This window comes from Garra rufa, chromosome 25, assembly GCF_049309525.1.
Source record: "Garra rufa chromosome 25, GarRuf1.0, whole genome shotgun sequence".
Taxonomy (NCBI): Eukaryota; Metazoa; Chordata; class Actinopteri; order Cypriniformes; family Cyprinidae; genus Garra; species Garra rufa.
The window spans coordinates 1,210,746-1,238,718 of NC_133385.1; the positions used below are offsets into that span (position 1 = coordinate 1,210,746).

General features: G+C 35.4%; 1 protein-coding gene across 1 annotated transcript in view; it reads right to left on the reverse strand.

Annotated features, from left to right (window-relative positions):
- Positions 1 to 18,356: 18,356 nt before the first annotated feature.
- Positions 18,357 to 27,973, reverse strand: part of LOC141301808 (calcium-independent phospholipase A2-gamma) — a 37,995-nt gene continuing 28,378 nt past the window's right edge. The window contains exons 9-10 of the mRNA XM_073832004.1: positions 22,829 to 23,024; positions 18,357 to 19,283 (exon numbers count right to left, since the gene is read on the reverse strand). Coding sequence (XP_073688105.1) covers positions 19,018 to 19,283; positions 22,829 to 23,024 — 462 coding nt within the window. The 3' untranslated portion in view covers positions 18,357 to 19,017. The remainder of the gene's footprint in view (positions 19,284 to 22,828; positions 23,025 to 27,973) is intronic.

A 27,973-nucleotide genomic window follows, 5' to 3' on the forward strand; every position in this document is an offset into this window, starting at 1 on the left:
TTACTTTAATGGTTATTTCATGAACGTAGGCAATGTTCAGTTAGGCTGTTGAAGATCTTGTGGTCATCATTGTACTGAAGAATAGAGCTTATGGCAGCACTTAAAATAATTTGGTTTCATTACTATAGAAATATTGTTGTTTGCAACCTATAGAAATATTGTTGTTTTAGAGTGTAAGTTGTACAATGGCATGCTGTTTTATTTAATGAATGTAGTGTGTGCTAATGTCAGTGTATTGACAAACTAAAAATGTGCTTAAAATGAAAAAATAAATAAATAGTAGTATGTCAAAACGTGCCTTTAAAAGTAATAAAGTATGTAAATTGTAAAAAAAAAAAAAAAAAAAAAAGATTTTTCGATGTAAATAGAAGAGATTATTAGAGTACATTTTACAAGAAAATACTGTTTCAGTCGTTCTAATTCAAAATGTTACATTTAATTAAATGCTACTTGCTATTTTTTGTAATTATTTGTGAAATTTGCTAGCAATTTCAGATTGAAAACTTTGCAGAGTATTTTTTCACTGTCATTTTACTTAACCTAGTGAGGTGGATTTTACTTAATGTGTAAATTTCTTAGAAAAATGTGCGTGCAAAACTAAAGTAAAATATCTTTTACTTCCCTTTTTCAGACAGATTGAGGCTGTTTGACTGCAGATGTGTCAGATCTCCTCATGGAGAACAGTTTTCGGATGAAATACTGCATGAAGCTGCACTGCTGTGTTTGCTGAGCAATTAAACTGCACAAGTGGGCCGAGTGTGTTCGTGTGTGTGTGTGTGTGTGTGTGTGTGTGTGTGTGTGTGTGTGTGTGTGTGTGTGTGTGTGTGTGTCTCGGGACTCTTAAGATTATGCAAATGTGAGGAGGATTTGGAGAGCCTGAACTGAGCGTCTCTGTGTGTCGTTGTGAATTCTCACACTGCAGATATATTATGATCATGATCTGCTCATGTTCTCCAGTCACAGCCTGTTTAAACACACTAAACCATCCATCAGCACAGAAATTCAGTTTGTGAACACAAGCAAAATCACATTTATAGTAATGCACTTGTTGTTCTGCCTCATTTTGACACATTACTGCTCAAATATCATATGCTTAGTTTTATAGACCAAGGGTTTTTAAACTGGAAAAAGAGGAAAACAGAGTACAAATGTAAAATTAAGTAAATAAAATAGAAAAATATAGCTGCAAGCAGCAATTAAGGGGCCAAGTACTAGGTAAGCAAGGCAGCAAGCATCAGAGCAACTGAAGCATTAATTGTAGTAATTGAAGCCATTGTAAGATGATTTTAGTCAAAATGGGTGGAAATCATAAAAGCAACCACTAATAAATACGATTTTTGGGTTACCACTAGGGTTGCAAAAAAGTGGATTTTTGGAAACATTCCAGAAATTTTGGAAACTTTCCAGGATTTTTTTAATTTTTTTTTCCCATGGATTTTTGGAAAGTTCCCGGAAATGTTCCACCCCTTTGCAACCCTGGTTATCAACTTTGACCAAATAGGTGGCGCTGTTATCAGATCGATGTGGTGAGTTCAGTGTGAAGTGACAATGACACACAAAGTTTGGTGTCAATATATCAAAGGTTTGCAGAGATAAAGCCTCAGAGTCATTTTGGCATTGTGGCTTAAATTTGTTGCATTGTTATACAAAAATGGTTGTCTATCCACACAAAATCCATAACTGTTTATCAGCACCATCTGAAGATTATCTGACTCGATTTTGGTGAAAATTGGACCAACACTCTAGGAAGAGTTAGAAAAGTAGGATTTTAACATTAATCAAAATAGCGGACAGGAAGTTCGGCCAACTATGGCATAATTGGTATGCACGTTGTTGGCATGACAAGGAATATTTTGAGACCAGGTTCTTTACAACAGGCTAATGCAAATAAAAGTTAATCACATTTTTGAAGATTTAATGTTAAATTCGTTGATGCGTTTAACGATAACCATTTTGCATATTAACACGAAATCTATACATTTTTGTCAGCATGGTCTGAAGATGATCTGACCTAAATTTAGTGATAATTGGACCAACAGGCTAGGAGGAATTTGAAAAAGTAATTTTTAACATTAACTAAATGGTGGACAGGAAGTTAGTCCAATTTTGGCATAATAGGGATCAATGTTCTCTGCATGACCCAAGGAATATATTGAGATCATTAGTTTTTATTACAATAGGTCGATTTGTTTAAATGTTATTAGCATTTTTTCTTTATAAAATTTCTTTACAACTTTTGGTCACAAGGTAGCGCTGCCCCCATATTTTTTGAGTACTATCAGGGCATGCTGCTGAAGACACATACAGAGTTTTGTAATGATACACCAATGGCTGACACCCAAAATGGCTGACATGCGAAAATTGTTTATTGATTGATTGGCATGCTCCACCAAATCTAAAGAGACCAGTTTAGTGATTTTTGGCCAAAGCATTCAGAAGTTATAAGCCAAAATATTTCCTATCTCCTAACCACTAGGAGGCACTGCACCGAAAATGTGCAGGTAGCCTCAGGTCATTCTTGTTATAACACACACCAAGTTTGGTCTCAATACGCCCAACCGTTGCGAAGATATACCCTCATATTCATTTTTGCATGTTCTTCGTCAAATCCGTTCACGCGTTATTCGAAAATGGTTTAACCAATTAACTTGAATTCCATAACTTTTTTCCAGAATGGTCTGAAGATGAACTGAGCCAATTGGGGTAAAAATCAGACAAACTGTCTAGGAAAAGTTAGAAAAAGTAGGTTTTAAGAACTATTAAAAATAGCGAAAAAAACAAACGATTTTTAAAGCAAGGTAAATAAATAGTTTGTTTAAAGAAAAAAAAATTATGATTTGATTCAAACAAATAAAAATTATATATTTTTTTTATTTAGTCAAAAGATTTGTAAATAAATAAACACTTAAAAGTAGAGTACGATGAGTACACAAAATAATGCAACTTAATAGAAATGATACAGAAGCCTTATAAATTTCAGAAACACTTTAACCCGAATATTTCTGCTCAAAATGATTCACTGCAAAGGACTCATTTTTACTGAGATGATGGAGAGACGTCACAGTGAAGACGTTGGACACTTGTCCTAAAGCATCCGTCACACAGAGGTCACACGGAGTGCAGTGGTGCATGCTGGGAAAGAGGACATTCCAGAGCCCCGTCTCTCGCCCCGTCGCCCAAACCCTCCTACTGAAGATAAAGACGAGAACAACGACCCGCCAACAGAGACGCAGCAAACAGACCGTCTTTGTCCAGCGCTTCCCCCTATCCTCAGGCCTGAGATCTCACACACACACATTAGTCCGTCTGTCTCTGTGTGTGTCCTCTCAGAGCTGATAGTTGCACAACATCACAGCGCTAACCTGTCAACACAGCGTCCTGTCTGATTAACCTCAAACCGAGAAGACGCCACACACACACAAGAGTCAAATACTGCATTCTGATTGGTCACCAGTGTCATTCTGAGCTCTAATGACAACACATTTCAATGTTAGTTTTGTGTTTCACATAATAAAATCATTCACACTTACATTACCTCATGTCCATTTATTGATTTATTTGTTAAGTGCCCGTGTAAGAAGATCTAATGTCCAGTCAGTCGGTCAGTTTTCATTGGTTAATGATCTTTTGGGCTTCATCAGATCACACTTTACATGATCTAACGAACACCGAACAATTACTGTAAATTAATTTAGAGTTACATTTTACACACAATGTTGTCTATTTTTTCACAAACAAAAATAGTTCCAAATAAAACCACAAGATAACAATGTTTGCTGACTGAATGAATCTATGTTTTTGAACGAATCAATGATTCAATCATCAATTCATTAAGACAGTGGCTGCATCTGAAATTGTATGCCTCCCTACTATAGATCAGAAGGACATATTAATACTTAAATATTAATATGCATATATTTCAAAGATGCCCGAAAGAGAAATTATAATCAGATGCAAAACAGATGCAATTATTCAAACGTACCCTGAATCAGACACAAAACAGAAATAATGTAAAACACGAAAAGATGAGTTGAACACCATGAAGCATTAATGCTGATATGTAACACACAGCTCTTGATTTACAAATATTACTAGATTGAAAAAGCTCAGTTCTGTAAATGATCTCTGATCAGACTCAGCTCAACAAAACACACTTACACAAACTACAACAACAGCTCTCATGTGCTCTGAGATTGAAGATTTGTGTTGATATCCCTATTGTAATTCTAATCGATCTCCAAGTAAAACTGATCGATCAGACCAAACCGTAAGTCGTGGAGACTTGAAACTTGGAGGGATGGCAGTACTCACACCACCTACAACGACACCAAAGCTCATCCAAATCGGCCAGACGGGGGCGCTACAATGAACAAAAGTATGAAATCGCTCATAACTCCTTAACTGTCATTCATGGGCTCAAGTGTCTTATTTTGTTGGAATTCTGTATTTATGAAAAACCTACTTTTGCAAACTAGTCCTAGGTTTTCACCTGCTTGGAACCAAACCAGTGCAGAAAGATTCTCTGAAGAGCGAATATCAATAATTATAAAAAAAAAAAAAAAGTTGAACTTTTGACTCTCCATCGCAAAGGGACACCAAAACATTGGAAAGGGGCAGGGACACTTTTAGTAAAATGCCTATAACTCCTGAACGGAATGAGATATCTTCGCCAAACTCAGAACACTTATGTAAGAGCTCAATCTGAGGTCACAGGACAAAAATCGCGGCGCTTGGCCACTTGGTGGCGCTATATGAGGAACAAAAACGTAAAAACAGCTTTAACTACCCAACCATTTGTCCTATCAACATGAAAATCGCTGTGCACAGTCTTGGTCCAAAGTGCCAGGGTGTCTATAAGGACATTTGCGTATCTCAAAAAATACATGGCTGCCATTGGCCGATGAAGTTTGAGCACTTATTAGATACGGTTAACAGAGGCCAATCGGAACGAAACTCGGTGGGCCTGTTTGACTCACGGCCCCAAAGGTCTGACAACAATTTAAAAGAAATTGGCCACTGGGGGGCGATATAAGATTTTTCAAGGGCCTAAATGATTGTACATTGTGCAGTTTTTTGCACATGCATGCAATATTCGTATCATATGATAGAACTCCTCAACTTTGCCTCTAGAACCACTGCTGAAATCATGTGTTAAGTGATTGAGAAGATGTAAAAAACCTACTTTTGCGAACTAGTCCTAGGTTTTTTGATCAATCTGTAAAAAAACACCGAAGAACAATTCTCTGGACTCTCTAGGACAATAATTATATATAAAAAATGAAATTTACCCTTTGGGAAGCTATAAAAGGCTTGTTTAAAAAAGGGGCCTGTCTGAATTTACCCAAAATCCTATAAAGCCTGAAGCTTCACGAAACCTGCTGAGCTCATGCTCATTTGTGATTCTAAACAAACATGCACAGTTTTGAGAAGATCAGACCACAGCTGGCGCTATAACAGTTATAAACGTTACAAAACATAATATTTCTATGGTTCATTACGTGGATTTGCCAAAAATGCTTTTTTAAGATGCTGAACTAATGTTCCACAGCAAGACAAACGCATCAGTGCAAATGTACTTCCAGAAACTAACGACAAAACAAAACATCCCATAAGAGTTTGAGCTCATCATTGACAGAAAATCATTAAAAAATATGATTTCTAATGATATGGTTAATACTTTTATTCATGAGGGTTGGATTAATCAATGTCACTGAAGATTTCTATTTCAAACAAATGCTGTTTTTTTTTTTTACTTTCTATTCATCTGTGAATCCTAAAAAATAAAATGCATCACAGCTTCTGCAAAAATACTGGACAATGATTTTTGAAGAATCGGACATGTGACACTAAAAGCGAGTAATGATGCTGAAAATTCAGCTTTGATCAACATGAATAAATTAGAGTTGAACAGATATTCACATAGAGAACAGCTGTTTTAGATTCTAATAATATTTCACAATTTTTACAGTTTTTACCCAAGTAGACGCAGCCTTGGTGAGCTGAAGAGAATTCTTTCAGTCTTCTGTTGACTGCGAGTGTACAATGTTGTGTATAAGTATATGTCAGCTCAGTTCAGGGTCAGTTTATATATCAGTCCAAATCTGTGCAGTTATTTTTGGACTTTAGACTAAAAACCAAAGGAGAGGGAGAAAATCTCCTCAAAAGGCACTTGAAAGTGTTTCTAGAGCAGGATTTGGTGACAAAAGTAGGCCAAGCGGAGCACAGAGATCTGATGAAACGCCGCTAAATATTAATACGACACTCGATTCTTCAGAGGAATCTGCGATGACATCAGGACTCTGTGTGTGAGAGTTATTGTCATCTTTATGGGTTTGCTCAGCGTCAGAATACCCAGCATGCCTCAGCAGCCCACGGGCCGGAATAAATGGCATTCGCGTCCTACGACACGCTTCTTTCCCACGGCACACGGATCATACGCGAGGAGGCCTTCGCTTGTGTCACAAACAAACAAACGCAGCGGCGCACAAACACGTGTCTGCGGCTAATGCGGCCCATCTGCTGGTTCTGGATCGCTGGCGGCCAACATGAGCTCATCATCAGACACACTCCAGTCAGCCACCGTCCCAAATACTCTCCGTATGACTGGAGACGGTTGAGCTGCTATTGTCCCGTCGGGCTGAAACGCTCCGGAGCAGCAGACAATGGAGCGCTCCACTCATTAGCATTGTATTAATTGGGAGATGTGACCCAGTAATGGAATGCAGTGTGAGTGAAGGGGGTCCCCAGAAGTTAGATAAACATGAACGGGACCCTCTTCACATTTGGTCATGTTCATGTTTATAAAAAACATATAAAATTTTCAAAATTTTATTTTTAAAATTCACTTTTTCATTTACAAATCTTAATTTACATAAGATTTTTTTTTATATTATAATTTTATATATACAAAATATATCAAAAATACTTTTTATGTATTTTATATTTTATTAAATATATTTATATGATTAGAAAACATTTTGTTATCAAAAAAAAAAAAAAAAAATATATATATATATATATATACACACACACACACACACACACACACACACACAATAAATCATAACAATAACAGTATTTTTACATCATTCTTCATTTTAATGTACTTTTTAATTAACATTATAAAATAAAATGTATTATGAAATATTTTTACATTATAGATTTTTTATACACAAAATTTATCATAAAAATTAATTAGATGCAAATTATATTTTATATTATTATTTTTTTTAAATTATAATTCATACAATTATACACATTTAGTTAAAAGTTTAGCAAAAAGTTACATAATTGTATTTTTCTTCATTTTTTTAAATATTTATTATAATTTACACAATAATAAATATATTTTGTTCTAAAATTATTTTATAAATTGTTTCATATAAACAATAAATCATACAAATAAACCTATTTTACCCTTTTTTCTCCATGTTCTATTTACACATTTTAACTTACATTATAAAATGAAGTGTATTATAAAATAAATGTTATATTACAGATATATATATATATATATATATATATATGAAAAATAAACTTATTTTTACCTCTTTGTTTTTATTCACTTCTTAAATGTACATTTTAAATGTACAATACACTGTAAAAAGTGAACAGTTGGATCAACTTAAAAAAATACTTCAATTGGTAACACCTAAACATTTTAATAGTTATTTCAACTTAATTTATAATTAATTTATGTGATAAATTAAGTTGAAAGAACTTAAAATGTTTAGGTGTTACCAATTGAAGTAATTTTTTAAATTGATCCAACTGTTCACTTTTTACAGTGTTAAAATAAAATATTAAATAATATCTATATTCTAGACATCATTTTATACATACAAAATATCTTAGAAATTAGATATAGTTTATATTTTATTTACTTATACAACTATAAAAAACATTTTGTTATAAAAATGATTTCATAGATTATTTCATATCATTAAAAACGCATTTTACCTTCTTTTTTCAAAACTACAAATAAACCTATTTCATATCTATTTTTCTCTATAAATACCGCCTAGTCAAAAAGTTGCAAAACACTTGAATCTTAAGATACGATTTAGTTTTAAGTTCATAATCAAAACAATTGCTCTAACCCGAGCACTGACTGAAATAACACTCTTGGTTTTCCCATTAAAACCGGACACAAAAAAAGTACGTCATAAATGAAAAAACTCTCACCTGATTCAAACCGCGCGCGCGCCCGCGCTGCACCTGCTCGCGTCACCTGCACGCAACATCACAACTACTACAACACCATCATCACATTACACAACACAACACAACACAACACTGGGTATGATAAACATTATATTTCACACCAGTCTAACCCTGACACTTCAATCCGACGAGACCAACTCACATTAATGAGACCTAATAATAATCACCTGAAACCAACACATCTGAGAATATCAGCTCATAAGAACACCCTGTCCCACATCATATCCCTTAACATCATGTGAGGAGCGACAAACCAGCGATTCGGACACATTTGTCCAGTCTAGCGATCCTGCGCGTTTGACAGCTGCGCGCTCCTGCGCTTTAAACGCGATTCAAGCCAAATATATAAGAACCAACAGCAGCCACTGACCTGATAAAACCCGCTGACTCCTGCTTCTGGTCCGGTTCTGTGCCTGTCTCTGTCTCTGTCTCTGTCCCGCTCTGCGACTGACTGACTGCTGGACTCTCCGCGCGCTCATCTCCAGTAAAAGCTCGGGAGCGCGCAGTCTCAAATGCGAGCCGCTCTCTCGGGGACGCGCAGCCAAGGCTCAGCTGAACTGGTACCAGCAGCACATTATAAAACACTCACAAACATCTCTGACGCAGAGGGGATCGAATTAAATATCAAATACAAGAGAAAATGCTGAATATGAAATAAAATATATTTACAGATTACTCCATCAAAATTATAGTGTAGTGTTTTTTGTTTTTTTTTTGTTTTTTTTTGCAGTTTTCGGCTCATCTGCGTACAAGCATTCCGCTAAAAGACCTCAAAATCGATGTGTATTTATGTTTACAGTTCTAACGGAAATATATTTCAATAATGTTTTTATAACATTCCCATTAAGTTAAACAAATGTTATTTTATTATCTCTCTGAAACCTGTTTGTTTAAAACAACAATAATAATTCTAGGTAAGGAGAGACACTGCAGGTGAATAGGGTGAAACATAACTAATATTACTCAGTTGATTGATTACTTTGATAATTGCAAACTTTTTTTGTTTTTCAAGTTTTCTAAAATGTTAGGTTTAAATATGCAAATGATCATTATTTATTGAAATATGCGCTAATCTGCATACATTTCTAGTACAAAAATCTAAACACTGTATGAAGTCAGTTTCAGTTTCTTAGACATATTATAGTCAAATGTTTTTACAGAGGGATCTCACTTCGTTACTACATAATTCAGTAGTCTGTCATAAAACAGACAGGCAACACTATATTTTTTACCATTTTTGAGGAATAAAATGTCAAATTCTATCTGAACAAATCCCTCTGTAAAAACCTTCAGGATATAGACAGGAATACAAATGTAAAGTGTGGTGTGTGTAAGTGCTGCTGAAGTGGAGATTTATGGCTCAGTGTAGGAGAAAAAACTCTTGTCCTTTAAAAATCTGTATTGTAATTGAAATCTATTGACAGAAATAGATAAAATGCTATGAAAGAAACACTTAACAGTGTTTTTTGGGTGTTTTCTTTCCACTAGTCTGAAAAACACTTTATGAAAAACCAAAAAGTCCAAAATCTCAAAGTTGACATGTGCATGAAAAAAACAGTATTTTTGCCTGCAGTGTCTCCTCTTAAGGGAACATGTCTGAACCTTCTGAAATAGTTGAAAATGTTAAATAAACGAAACATTTTAACAGACAAATGTGAATGAATGATAATAATGTTTTTGTACTTCAACATTATTAAAGACCAGATAACCTTATGTAAAGCATGTTTGATTAAGACGTGTAATAATGCACTGCCAAAACATTCTGTAAACATTCACTCTTCTGATTAAAACAACCAGTGATGGGTCAATGGCATGACACCTACATTTTCTGATAAAAATTGGATTGCGTTTTTTCGCAATAAATTTGTTTTAAATGTGTAAAAAAACATGCCATATATATATGAAGCACCTCTCCCATGTATGTACTCACTTTAACTTTTTAAAAAACAGTTATTTGCCATGTTTCTGTTATTAGAAGTGTTAAAATATCATGTGGTGCGACCGTCCGGACATAACTTGTGTTTTGGAAACATCTTTGAAATGACCCTACATTTATTCAGATTAATTTTCTGCACTATTTGACATGATTTCCAAAGTGTTTTGTAATCCTGTGTAAAATTGCAAAGCATTTGTATTTATATGTCCATCATAATATGCAAACAAACAATGGTGCAACCATCAAGAAACTACCATTTTGGGACTTTTATGTTGAAATCCATTCAAAGATAGGACATTGCATCATATACCAATTTGACCCAAAAAGACCCAACTCTTTCAAATTTGGAAGATAATAACCTTTTTAATGGCTGGTATGTAGCTACCACATTTAAAAAAAACACAGAATATTAAGTTATTTCTACAAATATTTATTTGTATTATAAATTTCATAGTGACCTTTTGTGGGAAGCTAGCTTGTTTTATTCAGGCGGTCAATTCTGTGCTTGTACATTTTGACTGAATTTGAAATATCATGCGGTGCGACCTCTGCCGACTGTTTTCCATCATAGATATATGTCCCAGATGGGCAGTTTTTGTGCTTTTATATTCAAATAATGGTTTATATACATAAAATACTTTATTTTAGTATCAGAAAAAAATCAGGATTGAATAAATTTGAACAACAAATACTGTTTTGTGGCTTTTTGATTTGTCTAGACAGACCGCTGTAGCGCATGAACCGATCATCTCTTCATCTTTACTAGTTACAGCACAAAATAAACATGAATGAACATCAAAAGGTATCTTGTTTAAGCGTAAAAAAGACAAACCGGCATTATTCTGCGTTATGATTGGTCAACAGAGCAGCCAAGATTGGGCAAAGTCCAGAAATAACTGGGGCTAAAGAAATGCCTGCAGTTAATGCCATGTGCAAAACTTATTTCTTTAAATAGATTTTTACTGATATAAGGTTTTTGTGTCATTTGGAGCGACCGCTCATCATGTGGTGCGACCAATAATAGCAATTACTGTATTTAATGAAAATAAATTATCCTATTTCTGTGGCTGAAATATGAATCACTGCTACAGTATCCTCAAGTAAATAGTATTTTAAAAACATTTCTATCAGTTTTAAGCAATTAAGAAGGCAACTCTGAAGATCATTATTCACAAAAACTCAAAAGTAATGCAAATACTTTGTTCCTAAACACTGTAATTACTGAGAATGTCTAAAAAAAAGTGAAGCATGATAAGGAAATGAATTATTTTTAATATAAATCATGGTCGCACCACATGACATTTTTAAGGCTATGGCCAATTCATCTAGATTAAAAAAAAAAACACTAAAATGTTAATAAGAATTTATCTTTACTCAACTTTCTTAATGTTTGAACAGCTACAAAGGATATGATAACTTTTTGTATTTTATATGTAGCCTGTGGAAAATGAACCGTATACAGATGATTTATTGTGTGTATCCTGCAGTAAACTGTCATCATCCGAGGAGAGCCATTCTCATCTCTTCACCGTCTCTGTCCTGTGTCCGTTTGTGAAAGTGCAGCGGGACGATGCAAAACTCCACTTTCGGGAGTCATTGGACATTTCCCAGAATTCAATTTAAAATCAGCCAGGCGTTCCATCTGAGAGCAGAGCGCCACAAACACCATCAGATACAGATGAAAGCCTGATGTCACTGCAACACATGAATGAAGACGAATACAGCTGAGCGCATGAGTTTACACCAACAAAGCCCTTGCACAATGTATACTAAGATAAAAGATCTTTATTTGTTAGTGCTGCCCTTCGGAAACTACATGAAATATTTACATATTTAAACAAAATAATAATAATTTACACTCATGATCATCCTGTTCAAAAATGTACAAACCCAAACGTGCAGAATGATTGACAGCAGCTCTGACAGTCCAAAAATACAGAAAAATAATTTAATAAATAGAGCTGGGCATTATGAATGAATTTGCATTATTTTTTGCAAATAAAGGTAATTAACCATAGAAATATGTTTTTAACGTTTATGACCGTTATAGCGCCAGCTGTGGTCCGATCTCCTTATGCTTGTTGAGAATCAGCTGTCACATGAGCTCAGCAGGTTTCGTGAAGTTTTCAGTTTTCATTTAGGCTTTATAGGATTTTGGGTAAATTTGGACAAGCCCCTTTTCTAAATGACCCCGTTGTAGCTTCCCAAAGGGTACATTTCAACACTGTTTTGATGATTATTGACCTAGAGAGTCCAGAGAATTGTAGGAAAGTAGGGTTTTACATCTTCTCAATCATTTAACAAATTATTTGATTGACAGCAGTGGTTCTGGAGGCAAAGTTGTCCGGAATGAGGAGTTCTGTCATATCATATGAATATCACACGTATGTGCGAAAAACCTTGCGATGTACAATCATTTTACAATAATCGACCGATTTCTTTCAAATTTCTCTCAGACCTTTCGGGCCATGAGTCAAACAGACCCACCAAGTTTAATTCCAATCGGCCTCCGTTAACCTTGTCTAATAAATGCTCAAACTTCATCCGCCAATGGTAGGCATGTTTTTTGAGATACGCAAATGTCCTTGTGGCGTTTTGGACCAAGACAGTGCACAGCGATTTTCACGTTGATAGGACAATTGATTGCGTAGGTACAGACATTTTAATGTTTTTTTTTCCTCTTATAGCGCCAACAAGTGGCCAAGCTCCGCAATTTTTCTCCTGTGATCTCAGATTGAGCTCTTACATAAGTGTTCTGAGTTTGGCGAAGATGTCTAATTTTATAGGCATTTTACTAAAAGTGGCCCTGCAAAGTTTTGGCGTTCCTTTGCAACGGTGAGTCGAAAGTTCTTTTTTTTTAATTATTGATATTCACTCTCCAGAGAATCTGATGTGAATTTGAAGTTTTCTGAAATGTATTGTTAAATATACAAATGTGGCACCACACAATTAAATATGCATTAATTTGCATACATTTCCAGAACAGAAACTTGAACTTTGGTTCAAAATTCTTGATTGATTTTGCTGACATTTTAAAGGTTGTTCCAGAGGGGATTTTGGATTCTTTTTTTTTTTTTTTTTAGAAAACAAACAGAAAACAAACACATTTCCATTGTGTTTTCAGGAGTAAAATGTTGTCTAATCATGTATAGTCAGTGTGAATGAAATATAAACAAGCCTTCAGAATATGGAGAGGACTAAAACTTTAGAGTTTGGTGAATGTAAGAGAAACACTCTTTAAAGATTGAAATCTAGATAAAGTGCAATCAAATAAACACCTAAATGGGTATTTTGGATGTTTTCTTCCCACTAGAGTCTGAAAGACAGCATGTTATGGAAACAAAACAGACCTAAAAACTCAGCAGTGCATTAAAAACACTGGGTTTCTTCACTTAAAACAAATGATAACTTCTCAGTGCCAGTATGTGATTATTCAGCGGATGCAGGAGAGAGCATTTGTGGAAGATCATCACATTATTTTCATTCTTCTTAGGTCTGATGGCGACACAACATCCTCTTTCCATCGACAACAGACTGATACACACAGATAAACCAGAGTAAAGCAGTGCGAGACGCAAAACAGGCCTCCAGATGTTACCAGAACATTACAGATATTGCAGCAAGACTCCCAAAATCTTCTCAATCTGCTTTGTGATCCAACCATTATAAACAGCAAAGGATTATGGGAAGCCCGTGTCCATACACTCTCTGGTCATTCGCTCATCGTCAGCAGCGGCGTGAGATTTGAGTTCAGATACAGTGAAGAACGTCCAACATCTACTTCACGCACTAATAAGAATCGATACTTTACTAAACATGTCCTTTAGAGAACTTTCTGAATCAAACCATTGTCTGATGACATTAAAGGAGTCTTTCATTCTGTCATGATTTGTGTGTTCTGGTGAACTGATGAGTGTTAGTGCAGATACCTGAGCACAGAAGAGTCTCAATGACCATCAGCATTTCAGCTAGCCCTGTCCTCCAGATCCGATCATCAGCAGATCTCCAGCTAGTCCATGAGCAGATCCTACAGAGCAGAAGAACAGACAGCACTGAACATCTGACAAACACCACATCACTGACTCATGAGCACTGAACCAAAACACACCACACAACTGAATCATTCTGAGTGAATCAACTCAACACACTTCACCTGATTGGGTCCATCTGCTCTTTTAACATTCACTGTCACTCTATAGACTAATACAATCACATTCAACAAACATTTTTCAAATATTTATTACAATATATACTGATAAACTCAACACTGACTTGAATGGTATGAGATAACTAGATGCTTTTAGCTGATTTCCTGTTGAACTGTCAGCAACTGAACTGCAGCTCAAACTATTTCAAATATAGTGAATTAAGCTACAAACTCCGTCATAATGCACAATGTTCACATCTAATGTGTATTTTGAGCTGCAGCTCATCATATTAAAGGAGTTTCACTAGTTAGCAGCAAACCAGTTACCTCACTTCAATATGTTCCTAGATTTGTGTTGGATATCTTCAATGATTCGTGAATCGCACAAAACGTCCTGAAATGAATCAATTGATTCAAATGACTCGTGAACTGAATCAAATGATTCGCGAATTGCACAGAAGGTCCCAAACTGATTCAATTGATTCGCGAACTGAATCAAATGATTCGCGAATTGCACAGAATTAAGGTCCCAAACTGATTCAAATGTTCCGCGAACTGAATCAAATGATTCGCGAACCGAACCAAATAATTCAAATGATTCGCGAACTGAATCAAATAATTCACGAATTAAACAAAAGGTCCCAAAATGATTCAAATATTCCGTGAACTGAATCAAATGATTCGCGAATCGCACAGAATGTCCCGACATGAATCAAATAATTTGCGAATTGCACAGAATGCCCCAAAATGAATCAAATAATTCATAATTCATTTGATTCGCGAACTGAAATAAATTATTCAAATGACTCGCGAACTGAATCAAATGATTCGCGAATTGCACAGAAGGTCCCAAAATGATTAATCTGATTCGCGAACTGAATCAAATGATTCAAATGATTCGCGAATAGCACAGAAGGTCCAAAAATGATTCAATTGATTCACGAACTGAATTAAATTATTCAAATGACTCGCGAGCTGAATCAAATGATTCGCGAATTGCACAGAAGGTCCCAAAATGAATCAAATGATTCACAAACTGCATCAAATGATTCGCGAACTGAATCAAATGATTCGCGAGTCGCACAGAAGGTCCCAAAATAATTCAATTGATTCGCGAACTGAATCAAATTATTCAAATGATTCGCGAACTGAATCAAATGATTCACGAATTGCACAGAAGGTCCCAAAATGATTCAATTGATTCGCGAACAGAATCAAACGATTCAAATGACTCGTGAACTGAATCAAATGATTCGCGAATTGCACAGAAGGACCCAAAATGATTCAATTGATTCGCGAACTGAATCAAACGATTCAAATGATTCGCGAACTGAATCAAATGATTCGGGAACTAAATCAAATGATTCAAATGATTTGCGAACTGAATCAAATGATTCGCGAATTGCACAGAAGGTCCCAAAATGAATCAAATAATTCACAAACTGATTCAATTGATTCGCGAACTGAATCAAACGATTCAAATGATTCGCGAACTGAATCAAATGATTCGGGAACTAAATCAAATGATTCAAATGATTTGCGAACTGAATCAAATGATTCGCGAATTGCATCAAATGATTCGCGAACTGAATCAAATGATTCGCAAATTGCACAGAAGGTCCCAGAATGATTCAACTGATTCGCGAACTGAATCAAATGATTCAAATGATTCGCGAACTGAATCAAATGATTCACGAATTGCACAGAAGGTCCCAAAATGATTCAATTGATTCGCGAACAGAATCAAACGATTCAAATGACTCGTGAACTGAATCAAATGATTCGCGAATTGCACAGAAGGACCCAAAATGATTCAATTGATTCGCGAACTGAATCAAACGATTCAAATGATTCGCGAACTGAATCAAATGATTCGGGAACTAAATCAAATGATTCAAATGATTTGCGAACTGAATCAAATGATTCACAAACTGCATCAAATGATTCGCGAACTGAATCAAATGATTCGCAAATTGCACAGAAGGTCCCAGAATGATTCAACTGATTCGCGAACTGAATCAAATGATTCAAATGATTAGCGAACTGAATCAAATGATTCGCGAATTGCAGAGGTCCCAAAATGATTCAATTGATTTGCGAACTGAATCTAATGATTCGCGAATCACACAGAATGTCCCTAAATGAATCAAATGATTCTCGAACTGAATCAAATGATTTGCGAATTGCACAGAAGGTCCCAAAAGGATTCAATTGATTCGCGAACTGAATCAAACGATTTAAATGATTCGCAACTTGCACAGAAGGTGCCGAAATTAATCAAATGATTTGCGAACTGAATCAAATGATTCGCGAATCGCACAGAATGTCCCTAAATGAATCAAATGATTCTCGAACTGAATCAAATGATTTGCGAATTGCACAGAAGGTCCCAAAAGGATTCAATTGATTCGCGAACTGAATCAAACGATTTAAATGATTCGCAACTTGCACAGAAGGTGCCGAAATTAATCAAATGATTTGCGAACTGAATCAAATGATTCGCGAATCGCACAGAATGTCCCGAAATGAATCAAATGATTTGCGAACTGGATCAAATGATTCGCGTCCCAGCATTCATCATCAGTCACACTGACTGTATCTGAAGCGCAGAAATCCTGCTGAGCTTTGACTGATATTCAAGACGTTTGACACAAGCAGAACTGAGTTGTTCCTCCCAAAAAGCCATTCCTCAGATCTTCATTAATGATTCAGACGCACCATTTTTACCTACTGGAGTAGAAACAGCTGGTAAACTCCCACAGACGCACACAAACAGACACAGTGATGAAGAAAGCACTTGAGGAACAATACACACAGATAAATACAGATCACTGATGAAAGAACATTATTTATTACAGTGAAATATCAAGATCAGCATCAAGCTAAAACTAAATCACAGCAGCTCTTCATCATAAGAAAACATCTCATGACATTCATTCTTAGTGTTTTCTGAAAAACTACTTCATCTGTTGATTCTGGCTGAATTACAATCTGATTCTGAGCCTCTCAGTGAATGAAGGCAAAAACTGTGATCAAAGACAAATACAATCCATTTATATGGATACACCTTAATAAAATGGGAATGGTTGATGATATTAACGTCCTGTTTGTAGCACATTAGTATATGTGAGGGGGGCAAACTTTTCAAGATACTAATGTGCCACAAACAGGACGTTAATATCACCAACCATTCCCATTTTATTAAGGTGTATCCATATAAATGGCCCACCCTGTATTAGAGAAATACAGCACTGGAAACTAACTGAAATAAGATGATTGAAGCATCAAAAGTACTAATTGGAAATAAATAAAAAATAAAACTAAAATAAAAATGTACAACAGCGTTTTAGTGCCACGGTTAAAAATGTGTAAAAATTATATTTTGAGAATAAAGTCAAAATTACGAGAATAAAGTTGAAATATTATGAGAATGAAGTTGAAGTACTACAAGAATAAAGCCAAAATGTTTCAAGAATAAAGTCGAAACATTTAAACTTTGTTCTCAAAACATTTAAACATTTAAAATTTTGATTATTTTCGAAATATTTCAACTTTATTCCCATAATTTCAACTTTATTTTTAAAATATTTCGACTTTGCTCTCGGAAATTCGACTTTATTCTCTAAATATTTAGACTTCATTCTCATAGTATTTCGAACTTTATTCTTGAAATATTTTGACTTTATTCTCGTAATTTTTACTTTATTTTTAAAAATATTTTGACTTTGTTCTCGAAATATTTAGACTTTATTCACAAAATATTTCAACTTTATTCTCGTAATTTCAATTTTATTCGACTTTAATCTCATAATCTTAGTTTTTTTGAACATGGCACGAAAACGCCTTGGTAAAAAAAAAAAAAAAAAAAAAAAACCTGAATAACAATGACTAACTCTTTAGACTAACCTTAGCATGTCGTCTTTGAGCAGCAGCTACAAACTGTTAAAGGTGCAGTGAGCGATTTCTGAGAAAACTATTGAAAGTGGATCAGACCGAACACCACAACACACTTCTAGCCAATCAGCAGTAAGGGGCGTGTTCGGGGGCGGAGCTATCAAGATAGGGGCGTTTCTCAGAAATCATTTACTGCACCTTTAAATAACATTAGTCACATGTCATAATCAAACCCTGACTGATAAAATGAGCTGGTCTGAGCTCATGAAACCTGTGTCTGAAAGCTTCTGATTCACAGTCTGTAGTGTTTCACTCATGAAGAGATGGAGTTGCGTGCTTATTTTGTATTTTAGTGTGAAATAAAGATAAGAGCTGCCTGTATTAAATAAATCACCTCAATAGTCACACAATCGAATAAATGCTCAAACGCGAGAGTGATTTAAAAAGTGCGTTATTAAAGTCTTCATGAGGATTCTAGCGGTCAGCAGGTAATATCCGGACTTTTGAAATGATCTGTATTATATAAACCGCTATAAAACTAAGTGTGACTTATTACATATTTCATATTTATATTTTTTGGATGCCTGCTTCTACTTCATAATTTTAAATAATAAAGTTTTAATATGAGCTTTCTTTCAGTAGAATATAATAAAATTAAATAAACCCTAATAAAGTAAAACTGAATAAAATACTGGTCTTTTGCCCTGATGTTGTGAACTCAGTCAGTCCCTGAGCATCTTTCACTGTGTCCTTCATGAATCCCAGAGCTGAGGAGCGTCAGATTCCCATCGGTGATTTGTGCAGGAGGGTGTTTCTCCTACATCTTGTAGAAGCCCTCGTACATGAGCGCTCTGAGCCGCAGCCACTCGCTCAGTCTCTGGATGTGGCTCTTGTCTCGGCTGAGCTCGCTGACGGCTCGCTGGAGTTTCTCCTGGTTTCTCTCCAGGTACCGAAGACCTTCAGCCTGCAGCTGCATGAGCTTCTCCTCTCGACTCTCATCCAGAGCCACTTCTTCACTCATGTACGGGTTAAAACGGAAGTATGTGTTCGGTGGGAGCAGAGCGTCCAGCATAGTGTGCACTTCTGAAATGCAAACAGAGATGGAGAATTACTGTCTGATCAATGCGACGCTCTTAGTTTAGTCAATGCTTGTCTGCATTTAGTGCATCAGCATATGCACACAAAAGCATATTGCATAAAAAACTCCGATAAAATATGTGGATGCAACAATAGATTGTGGGTTCGTTCTTACATGAATCAGTATTGACGTATAAGGCCAATTTTAAAATACAAAAAATAATAATATCCTTTGTAGAATGTTGTTTAAACATTAAGAATGTTGTGTACACAAATTCACATAAATTTTTTTATTTTTTCACTTAACCTTAAAAACGTCATGTGGTGCAACCATGATTTATATTAACATTAATTCACTTCCTTAACATGCTTAACATTTTTTAGAGGTTCTCAGTAATTAAACTGTTTAGAAACAAAGTGTTGCATTTCTTTTGAGAAAAATCACAACCACTAGTAGTATGATTTAAAGGGTTATAACTTTTGACCAATCAAATCAATGTGGTGAGTTTAGTGTGAGGTTTGGTGTCAATATGTCAAAGCTTTGCGGAAATAAAGCCTTAGAGTCATTTTGGCATCATCATTGTGTCAGCACAGTCTGAAGATGATCTGACTCTATTTTGGTTACAATCGGACCAACACACTAGGAGGAGTTCGAAAAAAGTAGGTCTTTAACATAAATCAACATGGCGGACAGGAAGTTCGGCCAACTGTGGCATAATTGTTATGTATGTTGTTGGCATGACCCAAGGAATATTTTGAGATCGGGTTCATTACAATAGGCTAATCCAAACAAGCGTTATTATTAATTGCAGAATTACTGATAAATTAATGATTCATCACTCTTGACCAATAGGTGGACCAAATTGATGTGGCGTGGTCAGTGTGAGGTAACAATGCCACATACTAAATTTGGTCAATATGTCAAAGCTTTGCAGAGATACAGACTCAGAAGCAGTTTGGCGTCTTTCCAGAGTATTCGTTGATGCGTTTAACGATAACCGTTGTGTATATCGACACGAAATCCAGAGCTTTTTGTCAGGATGGTCTGAAGATGATCCAAGCCAAATTTGGTGAAAATCGGACCAATGGTCTAGGAGGAGTTCGAAAAAGTAAGGTTTCAACACTAATCAAAATAGCGGACAGGAAGTTTGGCCAATTTTGCCATTGTGAGTTCGTTCTCACATGAATCAGTATTATCAACTCAACTTTGTATTTATTGTTTTGTTTTTTTTAGGTCATACCACATGATACCTAAATGTGGTAGCAACATAACGAATGAATTTCAACATAAAAGTTCCAAAATGGTAGTTTCTTGATGGTTGCACCACATGATATTTCATTCATATTATGATGAAAATATAAATACAAATGCTTCACAATATTATACAGGATTACAGAACACTCTGTAAATCATGCCAAATAGTGCAGAAAATTAATCCGAATAAATTTAGAGTAATTTTATTTATTTTGACTATTTGAATAACAGAAAAATTACAAATAACTAATGTTTTTTGAAAAGTTAATGTGGGTGTATACATTTATACAACTTTAAAAAAGTATACAACTTAAAAAAATGCAAATGGACAGAAAATGTAGGCGTCATGTCACTGACCCATAAATAAAACACCTCAACCCATCAGATCATCATTTTAGCAGCTGAGAGTCTCCATGTGTTCCCAGCTATGAATGCAGCACTCGCATTGGGAGGAAGGGAATTAATCTGGATTTGGAAATAACCTGCGTGATTACAACTCCAGCAGGTTTAATCTCAGATGAGGCAAAGGCCTCTGGGTAGAACGAGTTCTTCCATCATGAGCGCTGCATTACCGAAAGACAGAAACTCAGCACTTACTGTTTTACTATGACATTTCCTGACACTCATGGATGTTTTTGTGCTCTCATAGCAGGACAAATGATTATTAACAAAACTAAAACTAGCAAGGGTTAAAATAAAAACATGTTTATTAAAATAAAATTAATTATAAAAAAATGACAACATTTGACTCATTTTTATTGTTAATTAATATGTTAGTTGCTGGTTTACGTCATTAGCATTGCTTAACTTCATAATGTAGTTGCTTATTAAGTCCATTTGCAATGATAGTACTAACTAAAATTAAAATAATTAAAGTAATTTAAAATAATTTTATTAAAATAAAAAAGCGAATATTGGGGTTTAAGCGCTTAAGGCATTTAAGCACATAAGGAAAAAAGTAATTACATATTTAGCAAGGCTGTACCCACCTAAATCAATTATTTAAAAAGCATTTTTGTGCGACAAACTGTTTGATGTACAATTGTTTGTGCCCTTGGAAAATGCAATATCGCCCCCCAGTGGCTGATTTCTTTAAAATTTCTCACAGACCTTTGGGGCCTTGAGTCCAACAAGTTTCATTCCGATCTGCCTCTGTTAACCTTGTCTAAAAGCTGGAATACACTACATGACTTTTATCTGAACAGATTTTTTAAACAGTAGGCATCATACACTTACCGACTTTGTAAACAGTGATAGAGGAAAACTGGCCATCATACACTACAGGACTGAGGATCATAGACTAGCAGACTTTGAAGTCGTTCCGATCACAACAAACTCATGCAGAAACGTGCGCCTTGTTGCTAAGAGACGCATAACAAATTTAAAAAAATATGCGTTCCTAAATCGGTTGAAAATATCAAATATGTTTGATATCCTCCGACTGGATGGAATCAACGTCTGAAGCTTAAAAAAATCAGAGTCTGTGACCATCATACACTACGTGATTTTCTATGGAATCTGTCAACTCAAATCTGCAGACTCACTCTGACTTTCAAAAACTAGCCTCAACTTCTCCAGACTGGAAATCGGTGGAAAATCGGGGCAAAAAGATACCCAAATGTCCTTACAGACACTTGTGGCACTTTGGACTTTGCTTAACGATTTTCATGTTAAAAGGACAAATAGTTGCACAGTTATAGCCATTTTTATTTTTTATTTTTTTCCTCTTATTGCACCACCAAATGGCCAAGCTCTGTGATTTTTGTCCTGTGACCTCAGATTGAGCTCTCACATCCGTGTTCTGAGTTTGGTGAAGATATCTCATTCCGTTCAGGAGTAATAGGCATTTTACTAAAAGTGGCCCTGCCCCTTTCCAACATTTTGGCGTTCCATTTGCGACGATGAAAGTTTTTTTGATAATTATTAATATTCGCTCTTTAGAGAATCTTTCTGCACTGGTTTGGTTCCGATCAGGCGAAAAATCTAGGACTACTTCGCAAAAGTATGTTTTTTTGAGAAATCCAAAGTAGCCGAAAATCTAATTCCAATGACTGACGGTTTAGGAGTTACGAGTGATTTCACAGTTTTGATGGCTGTAGCGCCCCCGTCAGGCCGATTGGGACGAGACTTGGTGACATTGTCAGTGGTGTGGGTACTACCATCTCTCCCAATATCAAGTCTTTACGACTTACGGTTTGGTCTGATCGATCATTTTTACGTGGAGATCACTAACAATAACAATAGGTTTTCAGCTATTTCCAAGCACAAGGAAAAGCTGTAAGAGTATGTGACTGACCCTCAGTGTCGGTGGCGCTGCTGATGACGTTGGTGAGTTTAGTCTTCAGACTGGTGTAGGAGACGTTGGTTGTGCCGGCCGTCTCGAAGCGTCCCGTCCCCAGAGACACCACACACTGCAGAGGGACGTCCGGCCACAGACACTGACACTCGTGGATGGCCAGAGCCGTGGGGTTATTGATCAGCATCCCACCGTCCTGCAGACGCACAACACACGGACCACACCATCAACACAATAATGTTTAAAGCTTTCATTCTACGCCAGTCAATGTCAAAATGTCTGAGTCGGCCAATCAAATCAAAGTGGGCGGGGCTTTGGTCCAAATTAGCTGAATGCCAATTCCAATGCATCACTTTCTTTTAAAACAGCGAAAGAGCAAAAATGTAGCTAAACATTTAATTTTTGAGACCTGTTTTATGATAAAAAAAATCAGTCAATAGTAGCATTCAGTTATGCATTTTTTCAATCAGATTTTAAAATTTTCAGTCAAATTTCAATTTGAATTTCACCTGAATTTTGTTCTGAGCAGTTTCTGATAAAATAACCATATGATTAAGAGAGAATGTGCAAAATACAAAAAAAAAAAAAAAAAAAGCCCACCCTACATCATTTCCCGCTGAAGTTTGACTCTGAAATACGTCACATCACAGACGTTAAGAGCGCAGATTCCTGTTTTCTCATATAATAACATCCGTAAACTAGATTAAAAAAAGTAGCAGCAGCTGTAAAAGCTTGAAGTTTTAAACTTTATATAGATAGAATAGATGATTAGCATGTTACTTACAATTAGCATGTTGCTAGTCTGTTTCTAGCATGGCTTGCAAGTCACTCGTTTGTTAACATGTTTCTAGCATGATTAGTGTGTTATTAGCATGTTGTTAGCACAATTAACAAGTTGCTGGCATGTTTTGGGAAGTTGTTAACATGTTGCAAGCATGTTTCTAACATGACTAGGAAGATATCAGCATGTTAAAAACATGCTACTCTGTTTCTAGCATAATTAACATACTATTAAGTTGCTAATATGCTTCTTGCATGACTTGTAAGTCCTTAACACATTGCTAGCATGATTAGCACGCTGCTAGCAAGATTTGCACATTGACAGCATGTTGATAACAGGATTGGCAAGTTGTTAGGATGTTCCTAGCAAGTTTCTAACATGACTAGCAAGTTACCAACATGTTGCTAGACTGTTTGTAACATGATTAGCATGTTGTTAATGTTTTCAGCATGAACTGCAACATGTTAGCATGTTGCTAACGTGATAGGCGAGATGTTATGTTTCTAGCATGATTAGCATGTTGCTAGCATGGTTGGCGAGATGTTAGCATGTTGCTAGCATGTTTCTAGCATGATTAGCAAGTTTCTAACATGTTTCTATAATGACTGGCAATTTACTAACATGTTGCTAGTCTGTTTCTAGCATGATTGACATTTTAATAGCATGCTGCTAGTATGTTTCAAACATGTCTTGCAAGTCACTAACATGTTGGTAGCATGATTAGCAAGTTGCTAATATGTTTCTAACATGACTTGCTAATCATGCTAACAACATGTTTGTGACTTGCAAGCTGCTAGCTTGTTTCTAACATTAGCAAATTACTAGCATGTCGTTAAAATGACCAACAAGTGACTAGCATGTGACTAGCATGATTAGCATGTTACTAACATGATTAACAAGTTATTAGCATGCTGTCAACGTGTTTCTAACATTAGTAAGTTACTAGCATGTTGCTAGTCTGTTTCTAGCATTATTAACAAGTTGCTAGCAAGATTAGCACACTGCTAACATGTTTGACAAGTTGTTAACATGTTGCTAGTCTCTTTCTAACATGATTAGCATGTTGCTAGCATGATTGTAGTTGCTAGGCTAGGCTAGATAGTTCAATAGATTAGAAATATCAGATAGAATGGCAGTTTGAATGGATTAGAAATAGTTGATAGAAGGGAAGCTTGATTGAGTCTCAAGGAATTCTGAGGCGATTGAAGTCTGTGATTCGTCTCACTTTGTGTTTGATCAGTACTTCATCTCTATCAGCTGCTGCTAGAGACACTGAGATCCACACAGAGCCAAAAACAGCAGCAGCTTCACCATGAAAGACAGAAGACGTGAAACAGACACAAATAGCTCTGGAAACAGACAGAGAGAGCAGCTGAAGGAGTCTTTCATCAGTGATCGGCATCAGGACTCGTTCTGTAGTCAGTCAGTAATGAATCAGTGATTTCATCAGCTTTAACTGTGATCACAAACACATGTGGATGTCCTGCTATAATAACAATAATAATAGTTTTATTATACAGTGATTACTGTCAATCCCTGAACGACTCCTGCAGTGCTTCATACTGATGTCAAGAGAAAACTACTAAAAGAATATGCTGTTAACGATGTGATATTGACAAAACATAAATATAAAAATATGTAAATACAAAAAAAATAATATTCTTCGTATTCTGAACATGAAAGAAGTGTTGATTAAAAATATAATTCAACAACGTTTCATTGAATATTCCTGAGTCCCGATGAGCACGATTCCAAGAGTTTTACACACAGAGAGAAAACAGGAACAAGCTTTACTGAACACGTTTTACTGTGCTTGATTGTGCTTCTGTTTTATTATATTTTATTTCATTATCCCTTGCATCTGATCCATTTGTGTATATTTACTAGAACCCAGCATTTCTAACAAAACAGACGTGTTTGATCCAATATTCCTGTAAGTGCTGCATATTAGATTCTCACATTATTAGCTGAACAACATCAGAGCTGCTCTTTACTTTGTTTACCTCAAAGGCTATTGGATCATTCCGTGTCAAATCAACCAAATTTACAAAAAAGTTTAATTTTGCTAATTTTTCTTTTTTTTGAAGAAAGATAGAGAGGGATAGACAAAGATAGGGGGGTAAAAATGACCTCAGAAACATGGCAGCATCATAATGTTATTTGTACACAGAGATTGTCGCTCTATTAGTAAAATCTGTTGACTTTAGCAATCTTTGTTGCATTATGTGCCAATAGTGACCATTCAAAAATGGAGAAACAGCACTTTTCACAGTTTTGTCTCCAAAGTTTGCATGTCTGTAACTCAGGAAGTATTCAAAATATCTTAATGCCCTTTTAGATATGGGCTCTTAACAAACTTTCCATTTCGCATCTTTATTTTTAATGTCCTATGAGATTCGGTTCCAGAGATATTGGAATTTCAATATGGCTCCAGGAGTAAATCATTAAAATGCACATTTTCAGTGTTCAGAAACCAAATGTGGGTCAGTTTGCAAAAATACAATGCTTATTTTATTTTAAAGAGGAATGTCTGATGAAGAAATAATGTTGAAACTAGAGATGTGTCTTTGTTTCTTTCTTTTGTTTGTTAAAACAACTGCATTGAACATACCGGTCTGAGTGCCGTAATATTCTTTTTCCAAAGTTTGCGTGCCTATAACTCAAGAAGTATTAAAGATATCGCAATATGGTTTTAGATTTTGTTTTTTATTCAACTTTTCTTTTGTAATCCTAAATTTCAAAGCCCTACATCATTTAGTCCCAGAGATATGAGGATCTCAATGAGGCTCCATTTTCAGATAATTGAATATTAACCATTTGTAGTGGTTGAAAACCAAATGTTAGTCACTTTGTATACAGCCAACACTTATTTTATTTAAAGAACAATGTCTGAAGAACAAAGAATGTTGAAACTAGAGATGTATCTTGTTTCTTTCCGTCAAGACAACCGCATTGAACATACCAGTCTGAGTGCCATAAATATAATTTTTTCAAAGTTTGCGTGTCTATAACTCAAGAAGTATTAAAGATATTGCAATATGATTTTAGATTCCAGTTGTTAATAAACTTTTCTTTTGGAATCCTAAATATCAAGACCCTACATCATTCAATCATAGAGATATGGGGATCTCAATGAGGCTCCATGTCCAGATTGTTGAATATTACCCATTTTCAGTGGTTGAACACAAAATGTTGGTCACTTTGTATACAGCTGATACTAATTCTTTTTAAAGAACAATGACTGAAGAAAAAAAAAATCCTACTCATAATGGATACATAAAACACCTTTCCATAAAACAATCTGAATGTCTCCAAAGTTTGCATGTCTGTAACTCAAGAAGTATTAAAAAATATCTTAATGCCTTTTTAGATATTGGCCCTTAACAAACTTTCCATTTTACATCTTTATTACTTTACTTATTATAAAATCAGTATCAGCTGTGACCAACATTTGGTTTTCGACCTCTAAATATTGGTAACATTCAACAATCTGGACACGGAGCCTTATTGAGATCTCCATATCTCTGGGATTGAATGATATAGGGTCTTGAAAATAAAGATTCCCAAAGAAAAGTTTATTAGCAACTGGAATCTAAAATCATATTGCGATATCTTAAATACTTCTTGAGTTATAGGCATGCAAACTTTGGAAAAAGATGGCACTCAGACAGGTATGTGACAGTTCAATGTGGTCGTCTTGATAGTAAGAAATGAGACACATCTCTAGTTTCAACATTATTTGTTCTTCAGACATTCCTCTTTAAAAGAAAAGAAGTCTCATATTTTTTTAAACTGACCCACATTTGGTTTTTGACCACTGAAAATTTGTACAATTTAATGATTTACTCCTGGAGCCATATTGAAATTCCAATATCTCTGGAACTAAACGATATAGGGCCGTAAAAATAAAGATGCCAAAAGTAAAGTTTGCTAAGACTACATATCTAAAAGGGCATTCAAATATCTTTAATACGTCCTGAATTACAGGCATGCAACCTTTGGAGAAAAAAACGTGAAAAGTGCTGTTTCCCCATTTTTTAATGGTCACCATTGGCACATAATGCACCAAAGATTGCTAAAGTCAACAGATTTTACTAATAGAGCGACCAATTATTATCTTTCTCCAGAAAAAATATTAGCAAAATAAAAAATTTGAGCCAGGGAAGACTTTGAAATTTGATTCCATAAAACAATCTGAATGACGTTTCTGTATTATTTGAAAAAGCATGCATTACACTCCCTTAGTAGGCAGCTGCTCATGTAGTGAAGACTGGATGGGTCAGGACACAAGGTCGTTACGCCTCATTATCTAATTACTCTGACGGCTTCTGCTCTTTGACCTCTGACCTCTGGAGTGACAGACC